We start from the raw sequence: 12840 nt of genomic DNA, 5'->3' as shown, positions 1-12840 counted from the left end.
TGACCACTAAGCAGTATCCTTTATTGCATCACACACAGCCTGCACTGGAGCTCTGCAAAAGGCTGGGAGCCCTGAGCAAGGCAACCACACTGCTCATGGAAGGCTGAACAAGACAGATGCATTACAAGGCTACAAACTTCTTGAAAGAGAGAAAGTCCTTTCACTGCCTGGTCTTGGATGCTTTCCAAACACCATGCAGTCCTGATCCTCTCTTTCCAGTTGTTTCTTCTCATTGGTCTGGGGCCAGTTTTACAGGTTCCAAGCCAGAGACTGCTTCCCTGTGTCTCTCTGCAGCTGCAATGCTATCTAAGCCCAAGGCATTACCATTACCTAGCTTAATTGAAACTACTTCTAGTTGTGCTTCAAAACCTATTTCCTATGCTACTGGAGAAGCTTTTTCTAACAGAAAGAAAACAGAAGAGGAAGCAAAACCATTAGGGAGTGTCCTTCCTTCAGCACAATGCACAGAACTAGTCATCATCAGCAGTATCCTGCACTATGCTTAGAGGCTCATCCTCAGGCGTTCCAGAAGCAAGACCTGTGGAGAAGAAAGGAAAAAACTTCTCTGCCTGGCTGCTGCCCCCAGCAATGGTAAAAGTGTGCAGAGCTCTTTTCTTATGGACATCATAAACCGACAGCTGCTTGGCTGAGACGTCCAGGAAGAGCCCAATCTTTTGTGGCCTCCCACCCACACTCAAACGGGACCATGGCTCCACAAAGGCCCAGCAGTCTCGCCCATCTACAAGCCCTATGGCCCAGAAGCCATTCTCAGGGGACAGAGTCAATGCCCCTTTGCGACCCACAGACTCCCGCGCAACACCCAAGGTCCAGCTTTTCCTCCTGCCAACATCCACTTGCCAGCAGTGCCTGCCCGAGGTGTATCCTTCCTTTGCCAGCACAAACAGGTGGCTGTCAAACCTCAGATCATTCCTGGGAACGTCCCTGAGGGCCCCAGTGTCTTTCACACTCTTCCCCGCCTCAGAGATCTCCAGTCTGGGGTGAGCTGTGTCCGCATCCAGGGTGACATCCCCTGCAACCACCAAGTCATGCCATCAGGAACAGTCAGCACAAACTCTGCATTCCTGAGACTTTCTCCTCTGTGTCCTCATCCACCTCTCCCTTGCTCTTCCTTCCCCCTCCATGCTTAGGTGCACCTGGCAGCCTCTTGCCTCAGGGGACCTCCAGCTTCTCTCCTCCCATCCCTTCCATGTCCTTCCCTCGGGCTGCTGACCAGGAATTGCTGGGGGGATGGCCTGAGGAGAAGGACCAGGAGCTGGCCATGCAGCTCCTCCTTGGCAACACCAGAACTACAATAGACTTTTACAGGCCTGAGGAGCTGCAATCAGAATGGCCAAAGGAAGTTGTGTGTGACAGAAAGGGAGGGGGAAGCTGGAGAGATCAGGGATCAGGCTGGCAGGCAGCTGAAACCCACCTGGCAATCACTGCAGACACTCAGTGGCCAGCAAGAGCTGCTAAAATACAGACCCAAAGAGTTCAATAACTGCTGAAAACTGGTGTGTGGGAGCAGACCCTGCTGGGAATGATGGTGGAGGACAGCCAAGTCTTGAGCCAGCTGGACACAAGTCTCATGGCTATGGAAATGCAGGACCAGCAGCTGGAATTTGGGTTGGGGTCATGGTGAAGTCCTTAGCAAAGCCTGAAGGAGATTTTCAATCTCATCTCAACTCAGATTTAAAGAGTAAGGAACTGAGCCTTCAGTGGAGCAAGAGCAGCTGCAGACACTTCTCCTGAGCCTTGAAAGAGGGCAAGGCCAGGAGTGGGAGGCAGGGCCTGAAGCAACCAATGCTGGTTGACCATCCCTCTTCCCCGCAGCTGGGAGGGCTCCTGTCAAGCTCAGGCAGGGGCTGTGGCAGCACACAACCAAGTCCAAAGCTCTCAAAGAATCCCTGCCCTGAGCATGTTCCTCAGCCAAGAGTTCTCTGAGCACTGGGAGTTGCCTGCCAGAGCTGCACTCCCAGCGAGTGCTCGGCTCCACCATCGCCCTGCTGCTTACCTTGGTAGCGCTGGATCCTGAAAAGCTCTGTGGGAAGAGAGGAAAGCAGCCATGAGTGGATTTGCCAAGGCTGGCTCCAGAGTGCTGAGACACAGCCCAGGCTGCTGAGCAGAAGCTTCTTGTTCTCCTCTAGTGCTGTGCTGCTCATGTGGCAGGGGAATAGCGAAGAGGACTGCAGCAGGACACCTTTAGCACAGATCAGGTGATGGAAAGCCCAAGCTACAGACTCCCTTTAGAGACAAGGGAGGCAAGAGGGACCTTGAGCACCTGCAGTGTCCACCTGAGCATGCAGGCATCTCACTTGCATGGGACACAAGAGCTGCTCCCCAAGAAATAGAGCCCTGTGCACTTGCATCACTTGTGAGGAGGTGCAAAGGACCTGCTTGTAGGTTCCTTTGATTGTCCTCCAGGATCATCAAGTCCAACCTATCAACACAGACCCTATGACTAGACCATGGCACCAAGGGCCACGTCCAATCTCCCCTTGAACGCCTCCAGGGACGGCGACTCCACCACCTCCCTGGGCAGCACATTCCAACGACAAATGACTCGCTCGGCGAAGAACTTCCTCCTCGCCTCGAGTCTAAACCTCCCCTGGCACAGCTTGAGACTGTGTCCCCTTGTTCTGGTGCTGGTTGCCTGGGAGAAGAGACCAACCCCTTCCTGGCTACAACCACCTTTCAGGTAGTTGTAGAGGGCAATGAGGTCACCCCTGAGCCTCCTCTTCTCCAGGCTAAACAATCCCAGCTCCCTCAGCCTCTCCTCATAGGGCTGTGTTCAAGGCCTCTCACCAGCATTGTTGCCCTTCTCTGGACATGTTCAAGTGTTTCGATGTCCTTCTTAAACTGAGAGGCCCAGAACTGGACACAGGACTCAAGGTGCGGCCTAACCAAAGCAGAGTACAGGGGCACTATGACCTCCCTGCTCCTGCTGGCCACACTATTCCTAATGCAGGCCAGGATGCCATTGGCTCTCTTGGCCACCTGGGCACACTGCTAGCTCATGTTCAGACAGCTGTCAATCAGCACCCCGAGGTCCCTCTCTGTTTGGGAGCTCTCCAGCCACTCCGACCCCAGCCTGTAGCTCTGCATGGGATTGCCGTAGCCAAAGTGCAGCCCCTGGCACTTGGACTTGTTGAATGCCATCCCATTGGACTCTGCCCATCTGTCCAGTCGGTCGAGGTCCCTCTGCAGAGCCTTTCTACCCTCTAACTGACCAACATCTGCCCCTAACTTGGTGTCATCTGCAAACTGGCTGATGACTGACTCAACCCCCTCATCCAGATCATCAATGAAGATGTTAAAGAGCACAGGGCCCAGCACTGGTCCCTGGGGGACGCCACTGGTGCCTGGCTGCCAGCTGGATGTGGCACCATTCACTACAACTCTCTGGGCCCGGCCCTCCAGCCAATTCCTAACCCAGCACAGAGTGTAGTGGTCCAAGCCATGAGCTGACAGCTTAGCCAGCAGTTTGCTGTGGGGGACAGTGTCAAAGGCCTTGCTGAGGTCCAGGTAGACCACATCCACAGGCCTCCCCACGTCCACCAGGTGGGTCACCTGATCATAGAAGGAGATCAGGTTGGAGAGGCAGGACCTGCCCTGCTTAAATCCATGTTGGCTGGACCTGAGCCCTTGGCCATCCTTCAGGTGTGCAGTTATTGCCCCCAGGATAATCTGCTCCATCACTTTCCCTGGCACTGAGGTCAGGCTGCCAGGCCTGGAGTTTCCAGGCTCCTCCATCCGACCTTTCTTATGGATGGGGACCACGTTGGCCAGTTTCAGTCACCTGGGACCTCTCCAGTGAGCCAGGACTGGAGGAAAATTATGGAGAGCAGCTTGGCAGCTCATCTGCCAGCTCTCTCAGCACCCTAGGATGGATCCCAGCAGGTCCCAAACAAATTCCTCATGGATTACCGGGGCACTACACTGCTCCCTGACCCCATAGGCCAGCTCCGGAGGCCACTCATCCTGAACTCCTGCCTTGCTGTTAAAACCTGTTTAGGTTGGACATCAGGAGGAAGTTCTGCACAGTGAGGGTTGTGAACTACTGGAAGGGGTTGCCCTGAGAGGTGGTGGGGGTCTCATCCCTTGAGATGGCTTCAAGGTCAAACTCAATGTGGCCCTGGGCAGCCTGATCCAGCTGGAGGTGTCCCTGCTCACTGCAGAGGGGTTGGACAAGAAGACCTTTGAGGGTCCCTTCCAGCCTGATGCTTTCTGCCTCCCTGACTCTCTGTGCTGATCCTGCTCACCTTGATTGTTCTGCAGCTCTGCTCTGAGGATCTGAAGGTCGTGGCAAGTGGCCTCCTGCACAGTCTGCACATTCTGCACAGCCTTCAGGAGAGTTTCCATCTGCTGAGAGAGCTGCTGGAGGGATCCCAGGGCCCCTGTGGTACTCAGCTCCACTTTCTTTCCTGGGAAGAAACAGCAGTGCCACCAGCACAATGGCCTTGCCTCCCCTGAGGGAAGCTCTTGTCCCACCAATGGCACAGGGCCTTTCCTCACAGAAGGGACCAACAAGATGCTGACCTCTTTCTCTGCCAAGGAAGACCCAGCCCCAGAAGATGCTGGAGGGTGACCAGTGCAGCTCCAGAGCTGCCTTCCCCAGGACAGGGACACTGCTCAGGGGACATGGAGTCAGCAGGACAGAGGCACACCAGGACTGAAGGGGCACTCCTGAGCCTCTGCAAGGGCTTACTCAAGGCCTAAGCCCAACCTTGCTCCTCCCTTTAAGCTCTCTCTCCCTCTGGGGCTTGCCCACTGCCATGGCCCTTTCCTCCATCCCATCTCCACCTCTCTGGCTCCTGGGCCACCTGGACTCCTGAAGGGTGAGACCTGGCAAGTCCCTTGCCCCACCTCTGAACTGCTTTGGATGCCCTGAGTGCTGGAGGGGTGGGCAAAGAGCACAGGCCCCAGGAGCCTTCCTGAAGGCTTGGCAAAAGCCTGCTGAGCAGGATGAAGGGCAGGAAGCAGCTCCACCCATCTCTCCAGCCAGCACCTTTGGGCTGCAGCAGAGAAGACCCTTGGTCAGGAGGCAGGGGAGTGAGGAAAGAGAGTCAGCAGCAGGACATGGAGATGGACAACCTCATCACACAGATCAGGTCATTGACAGCCCAAGCTACACACTGCTTCCAAAGACAAGGGAGAGAAGAGAGGCCTTGAGCACCTGCAGTGTCCACATAAGCATGCAGCTGGCCCTGGGACAGGGCACACAAGAACTACTCCAGCCCCCACTGCAGGAAGGAGCTGGAGGTGCTGGAAAGTGTCCAGAGAAGGGCCATGAGGAGGAGCAGAGGGCTGGAGCTGCTCTACTGTGAGGACAGACTGAGAGAGTTGGGGTTGTGCAGTCTGGAGAGGATAAGGCTCCCAGGAGACCTTCTGAAGGGTGCTACAAGAAAGCTGGGGAGGGACTTTTGAGGGTGTCAGGGAGTGATAGGACTGGGGGGAATGGAACAAAAGTAGAAGAGGGGAGAGATTCAGATTGGATGTCGGGAAGAAGTGGTTCCCCATGAGGGTAGTGAGGCACTGGCACAGGTTGCCCAGGGAGGTGGTGGAAGCCTCATCCCTGGAGGTGTTTAAGGCCAGGCTGGAGGTGGCTGTGAGCAACCTGCTATGGTGTGAGGTGTCCCTGCCCATGGCAGGGGGTAGGAACTGGATGAGCCTTGAGGTCCCTTCCAGCCCTGACAGTTCTCTGATCTACTCCACAAGAAAGAGTTTTGTCCTTCTCCATCCCCTGTGAGGAGGTGCAGAGGATGTGCTCACAGCTCGGTTTGCCTGTGCCCAGCCTTTGCCAGCAGAGAGATGAAGGCCTGCTTGGTGGGGGCCCTGCTCACCTAGTTCCTCCTTGAGGCTCTGAAGGTCTCTCTGGGTGGATTCCTGCATGTCCTGCACAGCTTTCTGGAGAGTTTTCATTTGTTGGGAGAGCTTCCACAGCTCTGATGTGGTACTTGCTGTGAAGGAAACATTGTGCCACTGGGACACTGCTGGTACCTCCTTCAGGTACCTGGAGATCATCTATCTGCCATGAAGATGCCCAAGAGCTCTGATTGAAGGCCCCTGCTAAAGCATCTTTCCCAGGCCTCTCCTGTGGGTGATTTCTCTCTCCTCATTCCCCCTTAGAAATCTTCACCTCACAGGGATTCAATTGCACCTTGAAGGTGCCACCTGGGGAGGGTTCTCACTTGGCCCTCTGCCTGCTCAAAGTCTTCCCAGCAGAGCCCTGTGCTCAGGGGCATGGCCAGGCCCTGTTCCCATGGAACCTCATCTCCTCCTTTCTCAGCAGCAGCAAAGGAAGCCCACTGCTTCCCCACCACCCAAAGGCACAGCCAGAGAAGGAGCCCAGGCCATGCTCCTTGCCAGGTGTTCCTTGAGGGAAGAACACTGCCCTGCCAAGATGCCAGCTGGCCAGAGCAGGGGCAGGGCAACTCCTTGCCTTAGAACCTGGGGAGGATGGGACTGCAGAGCCCAGACTGTGCTGGGAAAAGCTCCCTGCCCAGGCAGCTCTGCACACTGGCAGCCTGGAGTCCCAGACACCTACCTGGATGGCCAACACGATCAAGGAATAGCTTGAAGTCGTTGTGATTGGCCATTCCTGGAGTGGGGAGTTGGCTTCATCTGAGTGTGGTGGGCCCTCAGGCATGGGAAGCCTCCAGAACTCCTTGCTCAGAAGGCTTTTGTTCCTAGGTGCTGTTGGTCACTCCTGGCACTCACTGAAAGAGAAACTGTGTGAAGGGTTTCCTGCAAAAGAGTTTAGAGTAATTAGTGTCCTCCTCTTCCCATGGGATGGGAGAGGAGCTCACAGAGTCCCACCTTGTCCAGCTGTTTGCAGCTGGGCAGGAGGCTCCAGAGATCTTCAAGCCCAGTCCCCATGCCAGAGCAGGACCATAGAATCCAGCACAGGAACACAGCCAGATGGGGCTGGAAAGTCTCCAGAGGAGACTCCACAACCTCTCTGGGCAGCCTGCTCCAGGGCTCTGTGACCCTCACAGTGAAGAAGTTCCTCCTCATGTTGAGATGGAACCTCCTGTGCTGGAGTTTACATCCATTGCCCCTTGTCCTACCCCAGGGTGCAACTGGGCAGAGCCTGTCCCTGTCCCCTCCTTCCTGACCCCCAGCCCTCAGCTATTGAGAGACATGGATCAGATCCCTCTCAGGCTTCTGCCCTCTCTAGACTAAACAGCCCCAGGGCTCTCAGCCCCTCCTCACCAGGCTGTGCTCCATTCCCTCCTGGTAGCCTCCCTTGGACTCTCTCCAGCAGATCTCTGTCCCTCCTGAGCTGGGGAGCCCAGAACTGGATGCAATACTCCAGGTGAGGTCGCAGCAGGGCAGAGCAGAGGGGCAGGGAGAACCTCCCTGGATCTGCTGGACACACTCCTAATGCACCCCAGGACCCCCTTGGCCTTCTTGGCCACCAGGGCACATTGCTGTCCCATGCAGAACTTGCTGCCCACCAGCACTCCCAGGTCCTTCTCCACAGGGCTGCTCCCCAGCAGATCCCCTCCCAACCTGCCCTGCTGCACTTGATTCTTCCTTCCCAGCTGCAGGACATGTCCTTGTTGAGCCTCATTAGGTTCCTCTCTGTCCAGCTCTCTGAATGGCCTCACAGCCCTCAGGTGCAGCAGGCCCCTCCCTCTGACCAAATTCCTCCCACCCCAATGGCCTTGGCTTCAGCTGTGCTCTGGAAGGGAACCTGCAGGTGATTTGCTTTCAGTGACTCCTTTGCCTTTCCACCCCTGCCCAAAGAGAACAAACCCAGTTCTTACCAAACATCTCCTTGCTCCTCCTGCCTTCCTGTGCCTTTCCTCAGGGCTCAAAGAGTGGCCAAAACCTCTAGAGAACAGAAGGCAGAGTTGGTGACACCTTCTGATGGACTCCCAGCAGGTCCCTGTCCCATCTCAGGTGCAGGGGAGCCCTCTGGGAATCCTCACTCCATGCCCATCCTTCTCCTTGCTCACAATCAGCCCTGTGTGCTTGTGCAGAGCACAGGAGAAGCTGCTTCAGCCCAGCTGCTTCCCCCCTCCGAGGCACAGGAAGGGCAGCACTGGCTACATGCACAGCTCTGAGACCAACTCCAAGCCTGGAGGGGACCCTGGCAAAGCTCCAGAGTAAGGACAGGGGTGGAATGGCCTTGGCTGGCTGCCAAAGGCACACCAAGCTGCTCCCTCCCTCCTCAACTGCACAGGGGGAGAAATAGGAGGGCAAAGCTGCTGGGTGGCCACCAGGAGTGGGAGATCTCCAGGCAGTGGCCATCGTGGGCACTACAGACTCAGCCTGGGGAAGACCACTTGAATTTGGTGACCATTTCAAAGCAAGCAGCTTGGGGAGAAGCCAAAGCCACACTCAACCCAGGTGCCCCCAGCCTCCCCCTCAGCTTCACCTCCCTCCTTCCCAACCCTTTTACTTTGTCACCCTCTGCTGTGCTTTAAGCTTCCCTGCAGCCCAGAAGCCCAAATGGAACAGACTTGGATTTGCCTCCCAGGAGGACAAAAGCAAATTAGGCAGGAGAAAAGAGAGGTACAAGTCAGGAAAGGAGCAGCCTGGAATCCCTTTGGAAGTCAAAAGCAAAGCTTAACAAAACAGAGAGAAAGGATCTGAGTAAAAGGGAAGTGACAAAGGGGTAAGCAAAAAGGGTAAATGAGAAAAGCCACCACAACAGCAGGCCCAGCTGGCACAGAAGTCTCTGGATGTAAGTGTGGATTGTCCCTGGCTGCAGCTCTTAGGAGAGTGGCTGCAGCAGGAGGCAGCACTCACCATGGGGCAGCTGCAGGAGCAGAGAGGAGTCTCAGGCAGGAAGAAGAGGCAGAAGCAGGCAGATGGCTCCCCTTAAACAGGCTGTGGGCAGGAAGGGGGAGTGGAAGAGACCTTGACCCGGGGACCCCTCCCCCTGGGAGTCTCTCTGCCCACCTGGGTCAGGTTTCTTTGTCCACCTGGGGCAAAATCCTTCCCAGCTGCTCCAGGGATGGCTGGGACCTGACACACCCTGGCCCTTGTCTTTTCCTCCCTGGGCCCTGCAGGGAACAGCCCTGCTGCTAGTGCCTCCAGTTCCTTGCTGCCTGCCCCTGAGGGGACCTGGGGGATGAGCAGGGCCTGCTGGCCCCTGTGTGCAGGGCTTGCAGGAAAGCAAGAGAGTGCTGCTCTTGCAGCCCCACAGCAGCACAGCCTTCAGGGCAGGAGGAGAGACACTTACCTGCCTGAGCTACCCAAGGGGAACAGTGACACAGGACAGCTGAAATTCCACCTGCAGAAGGGAAGGAAAAGGCACAGAAGACTGAGGCACTGGAGTTGAAATTCAGCCTTCCTCTGCCCCCAGGCCCTGCCTCCCCTTCGGGGCAAGGTGTTGGTACTGGAGGCAACCAGGTGCCAAGGGAGCTATGATGCTCCAGAAGCCAAGCAGACCCTCACCAGATGCCCACTGCCCAGCACCAGAATGGAGCTCATGGCAGGAGAAAAGCTTCACCCTGCCTGCTGTCAGGGAGGACAAACTCCTTCCCTGCAGCCTAGGGATCAGAGATGACCTTTGCTCAGCTGCTGAAGGGCTCAGCTTTGAACAGGGACAGCAGACACTGACCTGTCAAAGATGAGCTGAGGAGGAGGCTCTGGCTGACACTCAGCAATGGTTTGTCTGCAAGGCCCAGGCTTGGGGCTCAGCTGCCTTTGGGGGTTGTGGCCATTGGAAGGGGAACTTTAGCCCAGGCCCTGTCTGCACAGACTGAAAGTCAAATAAATGACCACTGGATGCCAAAGGGAAAGAATGACAAAGGCTACACCATTCACTGGCTGCTGATGGGGCCAGGGAGGAGAGGCAGGAGCAGTTCTGGCTCTCTTCTTCTGTCCCTTCTGCTTGCAGCTTCTCTCTCTCTCTCATGGCCTTTACAGGGGATATCTGAAGGGAGGATGTCCCTGGGCCTGGAGGATGTCCCTGCCACTGGAGGGAGGATGTCCCTGCCACTGGAGGGAGGATGTCCCTGGCATTGGAGGAAGGATGCCCCTGGGCCTGGAGGATGTCCCTGGCACTGCAGGGAGGATGGCCCTGGGATTTCAGAGACTGTTTAGTTCTCTAAACCACCATGGAATGGAAGTGATTCTGCCTCTGGAGCAGGTAATTTCTGGAGCTGCTCTGGGATTGGCTCCAGGCCTTGCCTCTTAGTGTCACTGCTCACAGCTGCTCCTTCCTGGCCATGCTGTGCCAGGAGCATTCCCAGCTGCCCTGCAGATGTTCTGCTGTGGGAGGGGCTTGGGAAGCTGGGAAATGGAGCCAGGAGAAGGGAATGCTCTGCATGAAAGGAGGAAGCAAGCAAGGAGGAGGGAAGGTACTGCCCTTGCTGGAGAAGGACCAGGCTGGGGACCCAGAGACCAGCTTGACATGGAGCAGTACAGAGGTTGCACCCTGCCTCTCCCCAGTGCTGCCAGTAGCACCCCATTGCTCCCAGTGCTGCCCCAGTGCCGCCCCCAGCTGCTCCCAGTAGCACCCCAGTGTTCCCAGTTCTCTCCCAGTGATCCCAGTGCAGCCACAGAGGCTCTCCCCATTGCACCCCAGCGCTCCCAGTGCCGCACCAGTGCCACTCCCTGGCTCCCCCTAGTGGCCCCAGCGATGCCTCTGTGCCAATTCTTTGCTGTTCCCAGTGCTGCCAGTGCCACTCTGGTTCTCCCCAGTGCTGCCAGTAGTATCCCAGTGCCACCCCATGGCTCTCCCCAGTGCCACCCCCTTGCCACTTCCTCATTCCCACCCTAACCACACACCCCCCCAGCGTGCTCCCAGGGCTGAAGCAGTTCCATTCCCTGGCTCCTCCCAGTGCTCCCAGGGCTAGCCCAGTGCTCTCACCTGGGACCTCCCTGACTCCATCCAAAATTCAGGAGTGTTTGGGCTCAAACCCAGTAATTTAGGAACATTTTGGGCTCAAACCCAGCGACTAAGGAACATTTTGGGGCTCCAAACCACTAATTTTCAGATGTTTGGATCTCAAAACCACCAATTCTGGGAACTGTTGTGCAACACTTCCCCCCCTGCCCCCCCTTCCCCCCTCCCTGCCCTGCCCTGCTTAACTGGGAAAATTTTGGGCTCAAAAATTCCCATTTCAGGAGTTTTGGGGTCAGAAACCTCTGTTTAGAGACCTTGGGGGTGGGGTGGGGAGAGGCACAAAACCTGGGGGGATTTTTGGTCTCAGAAGTTAGTTAGGGACTCAAACCCAGTTCAGTCCTGCTTGAACCGGCAAAGGCACCAGCTCAGTCCCAGTTAGCCCAGTTCAGTCCCCCTCCACCCCAGTCTGATCCCAGTTTGTCCCCTGGTGCCACTCACCCCAGGGCCACCAGCTGGGGATGGGCCTCGGGCTGTCCCCACTGCTTCTTCCCAGTCCAGCTGCAGTTTATCCCCAGTCAGGGACCAGTTTGCCCAGTCCCAGCTCTTCCCCTCCTCCCAGCTTCCCCTTTTTGAGCACGGGGGAAAGTGAAAGTGAAAGGGATGGGGGGAGGGGAGAGCAAGTCTGGACACGGCCCAGGAAACAGACTGGGAGCACTGGGAGTGGTGCTGGGGTGGAGCTGGGAGCGCAGGAGGGACACAAGGGGCAAGACTGGGAGCACTGGGATGGAACTGGGAGCACTGGGGGGACACAAGGAGTGATACTGGGAGCGCTGGGGTGGCACTGGGAGTGCTGGGGGGATGCTGAAGCAGTACTGGGAGCCGGGGGGCAGCACTCAGAGCAGTGGCTGGAGCCACACTATGGAACTGGGAGAACTGGGACGAGTGAGGGAACTGCTCTGGAGCACTGGGAGCTGCTAGAAAGCCAAACTGGAAGCAACAGAGTGTACTGGGAGTACTGGTGGTGTACTGGGAGCACTGGGGCTGTAGCAGTAGCACTGGGGCTGCACTGGGGGCACTGGGGATGCACTGGGGGCACTGGGGATGCACTGGGAGCAGTGGGAGTGATCCTGGCATGTACTGGGAGCACTGGAGCTGTTACTGGGAGCACTGGCAATGATCCTGGATTTATAGTGGGAGGACTAGCACTGATCCTGCTGCTGCACTGAGGCTGCACTGGGGGCACTGGAGCTGTACTGGGAGCACTGGCAGTGAGTCCCAGCAGTGCTGCAATGGCCTCCTACAGGATCATAGAATCACAGAACTGTCAGGGCTGGAAGGGGCCTCAAGGCTCATCCAGTCACAACCCCTGGCCATGAGCAGGGACACCTCACACTACAGCAGGTGGCTCACAGTCACCTCCAGCCTGGTCTTAAACACCTCCAGGGATGAGGCTTCCACCCCCTCCCTGGGCAGCCTGTGCCAGGCTGTCACCACCCTCCTGGGGAACAACTTCTTCCTCACAGCCAATCTCAGTCTCTAGTTTTGTTCCATCCCCCCCAGTCCTATCCCTCCCTGATACCCTCAAAAGTCCCTCCCCAGCTTTTCTGGAGTCCCCTTCAGATCCTGGAAGGCCACAATTAGGTTTCCTGGGGGCCTTCTCCTCTCCAGACTGTACAACCCCAACTCTCTCAGTCTGTCCTCATAGCAGAGCAGCTCCAGCCCTCTGCTCCTCCTTGTGGCCCTTCTCGGGACACTTTCCAGCACCTTCAGATCCTTCCTGGAACAGAGGCTCCAGAACTGGACACAGAGCTCCTTGTGTGGTCTCAGCAGAGTGGAGCAGAGGGGCAGAATCCCCTCCCTGGCCCTGCTGGCCACACTTCTCTTGCTGCAGCCCAGGCTCTGCTTGGCTCTCTGGGCTGCAAGTGCTCACTGCTGGCTCCTGCTGAGCTTCTCCTCCCTCAGCATCCCCAAGGCCTTTCCTTCAGGGTTACTCTCCAGCCAGTCCCTGCCCAGCCTATAGCAGTGCCTGGGAT

At 56.8% G+C, this 12840-nt stretch overlaps 1 protein-coding gene across 10 annotated transcripts; it reads right to left on the bottom strand.

Annotated features, from left to right (window-relative positions):
* LOC137456636 (E3 ubiquitin-protein ligase TRIM39-like) lies at positions 1-11438 on the bottom strand. 10 transcript variants are annotated; one of them, XM_068168184.1, is made up of 9 exons: positions 11306-11438; positions 9578-9718; positions 9197-9247; positions 7773-7839; positions 6548-6747; positions 5844-5960; positions 4263-4424; positions 2015-2041; positions 1-1030 (listed from the first exon to the last, which is right to left on the bottom strand). In XM_068168184.1, exons 5-9 carry the CDS (start codon positions 6597-6599, stop codon positions 471-473), a joined length of 918 nt encoding a protein of 305 aa, XP_068024285.1. In that variant the 5' UTR covers positions 6600-6747; positions 7773-7839; positions 9197-9247; positions 9578-9718; positions 11306-11438; the 3' UTR covers positions 1-470. The 10 variants fall into 10 exon arrangements, with proteins under 10 accessions (XP_068024285.1, XP_068024283.1, XP_068024284.1 ...); XM_068168182.1 differs by lacking the exon at positions 9578-9718; XM_068168183.1 differs by lacking the exon at positions 9578-9718 and having other exon boundaries at positions 6548-6719.
* Between the last annotated feature and the right edge of the window lie 1402 nt (positions 11439-12840).

This window comes from Melanerpes formicivorus, unplaced genomic scaffold (assembly GCF_026170545.1).
Source record: "Melanerpes formicivorus ecotype bairdi unplaced genomic scaffold, bMelFor1.0.p_v2 SCAF_134, whole genome shotgun sequence".
NCBI classification, from domain to species: domain Eukaryota; kingdom Metazoa; phylum Chordata; class Aves; order Piciformes; family Picidae; genus Melanerpes; species Melanerpes formicivorus.
The sequence above is the reverse complement of the archived record's forward strand: the minus strand, read 5'-3'. Positions and strand labels throughout refer to the sequence as shown.

Bases quoted from the DNA above. Each gene is read 5' to 3' on its own strand.
- LOC137456636 (XM_068168184.1), bottom strand. From the start codon at position 6,599: ATGGCCAATCACAACGACTTCAAGCTATTCCTTGATCGTGTTGGCCAT. The intron at 4,425-5,843 runs GTGAGCAGGGCC...GTTTCTTCCCAG, and splicing joins GAGCCTCAAGGAGGAACTAG to GAAAGAAAGTGGAGCTGAGT. The intron at 1,031-2,014 runs GTAAGCAGCAGG...TGGTGGTTGCAG, and splicing joins CAGGATCCAGCGCTACCAAG to GGGATGTCACCCTGGATGCG.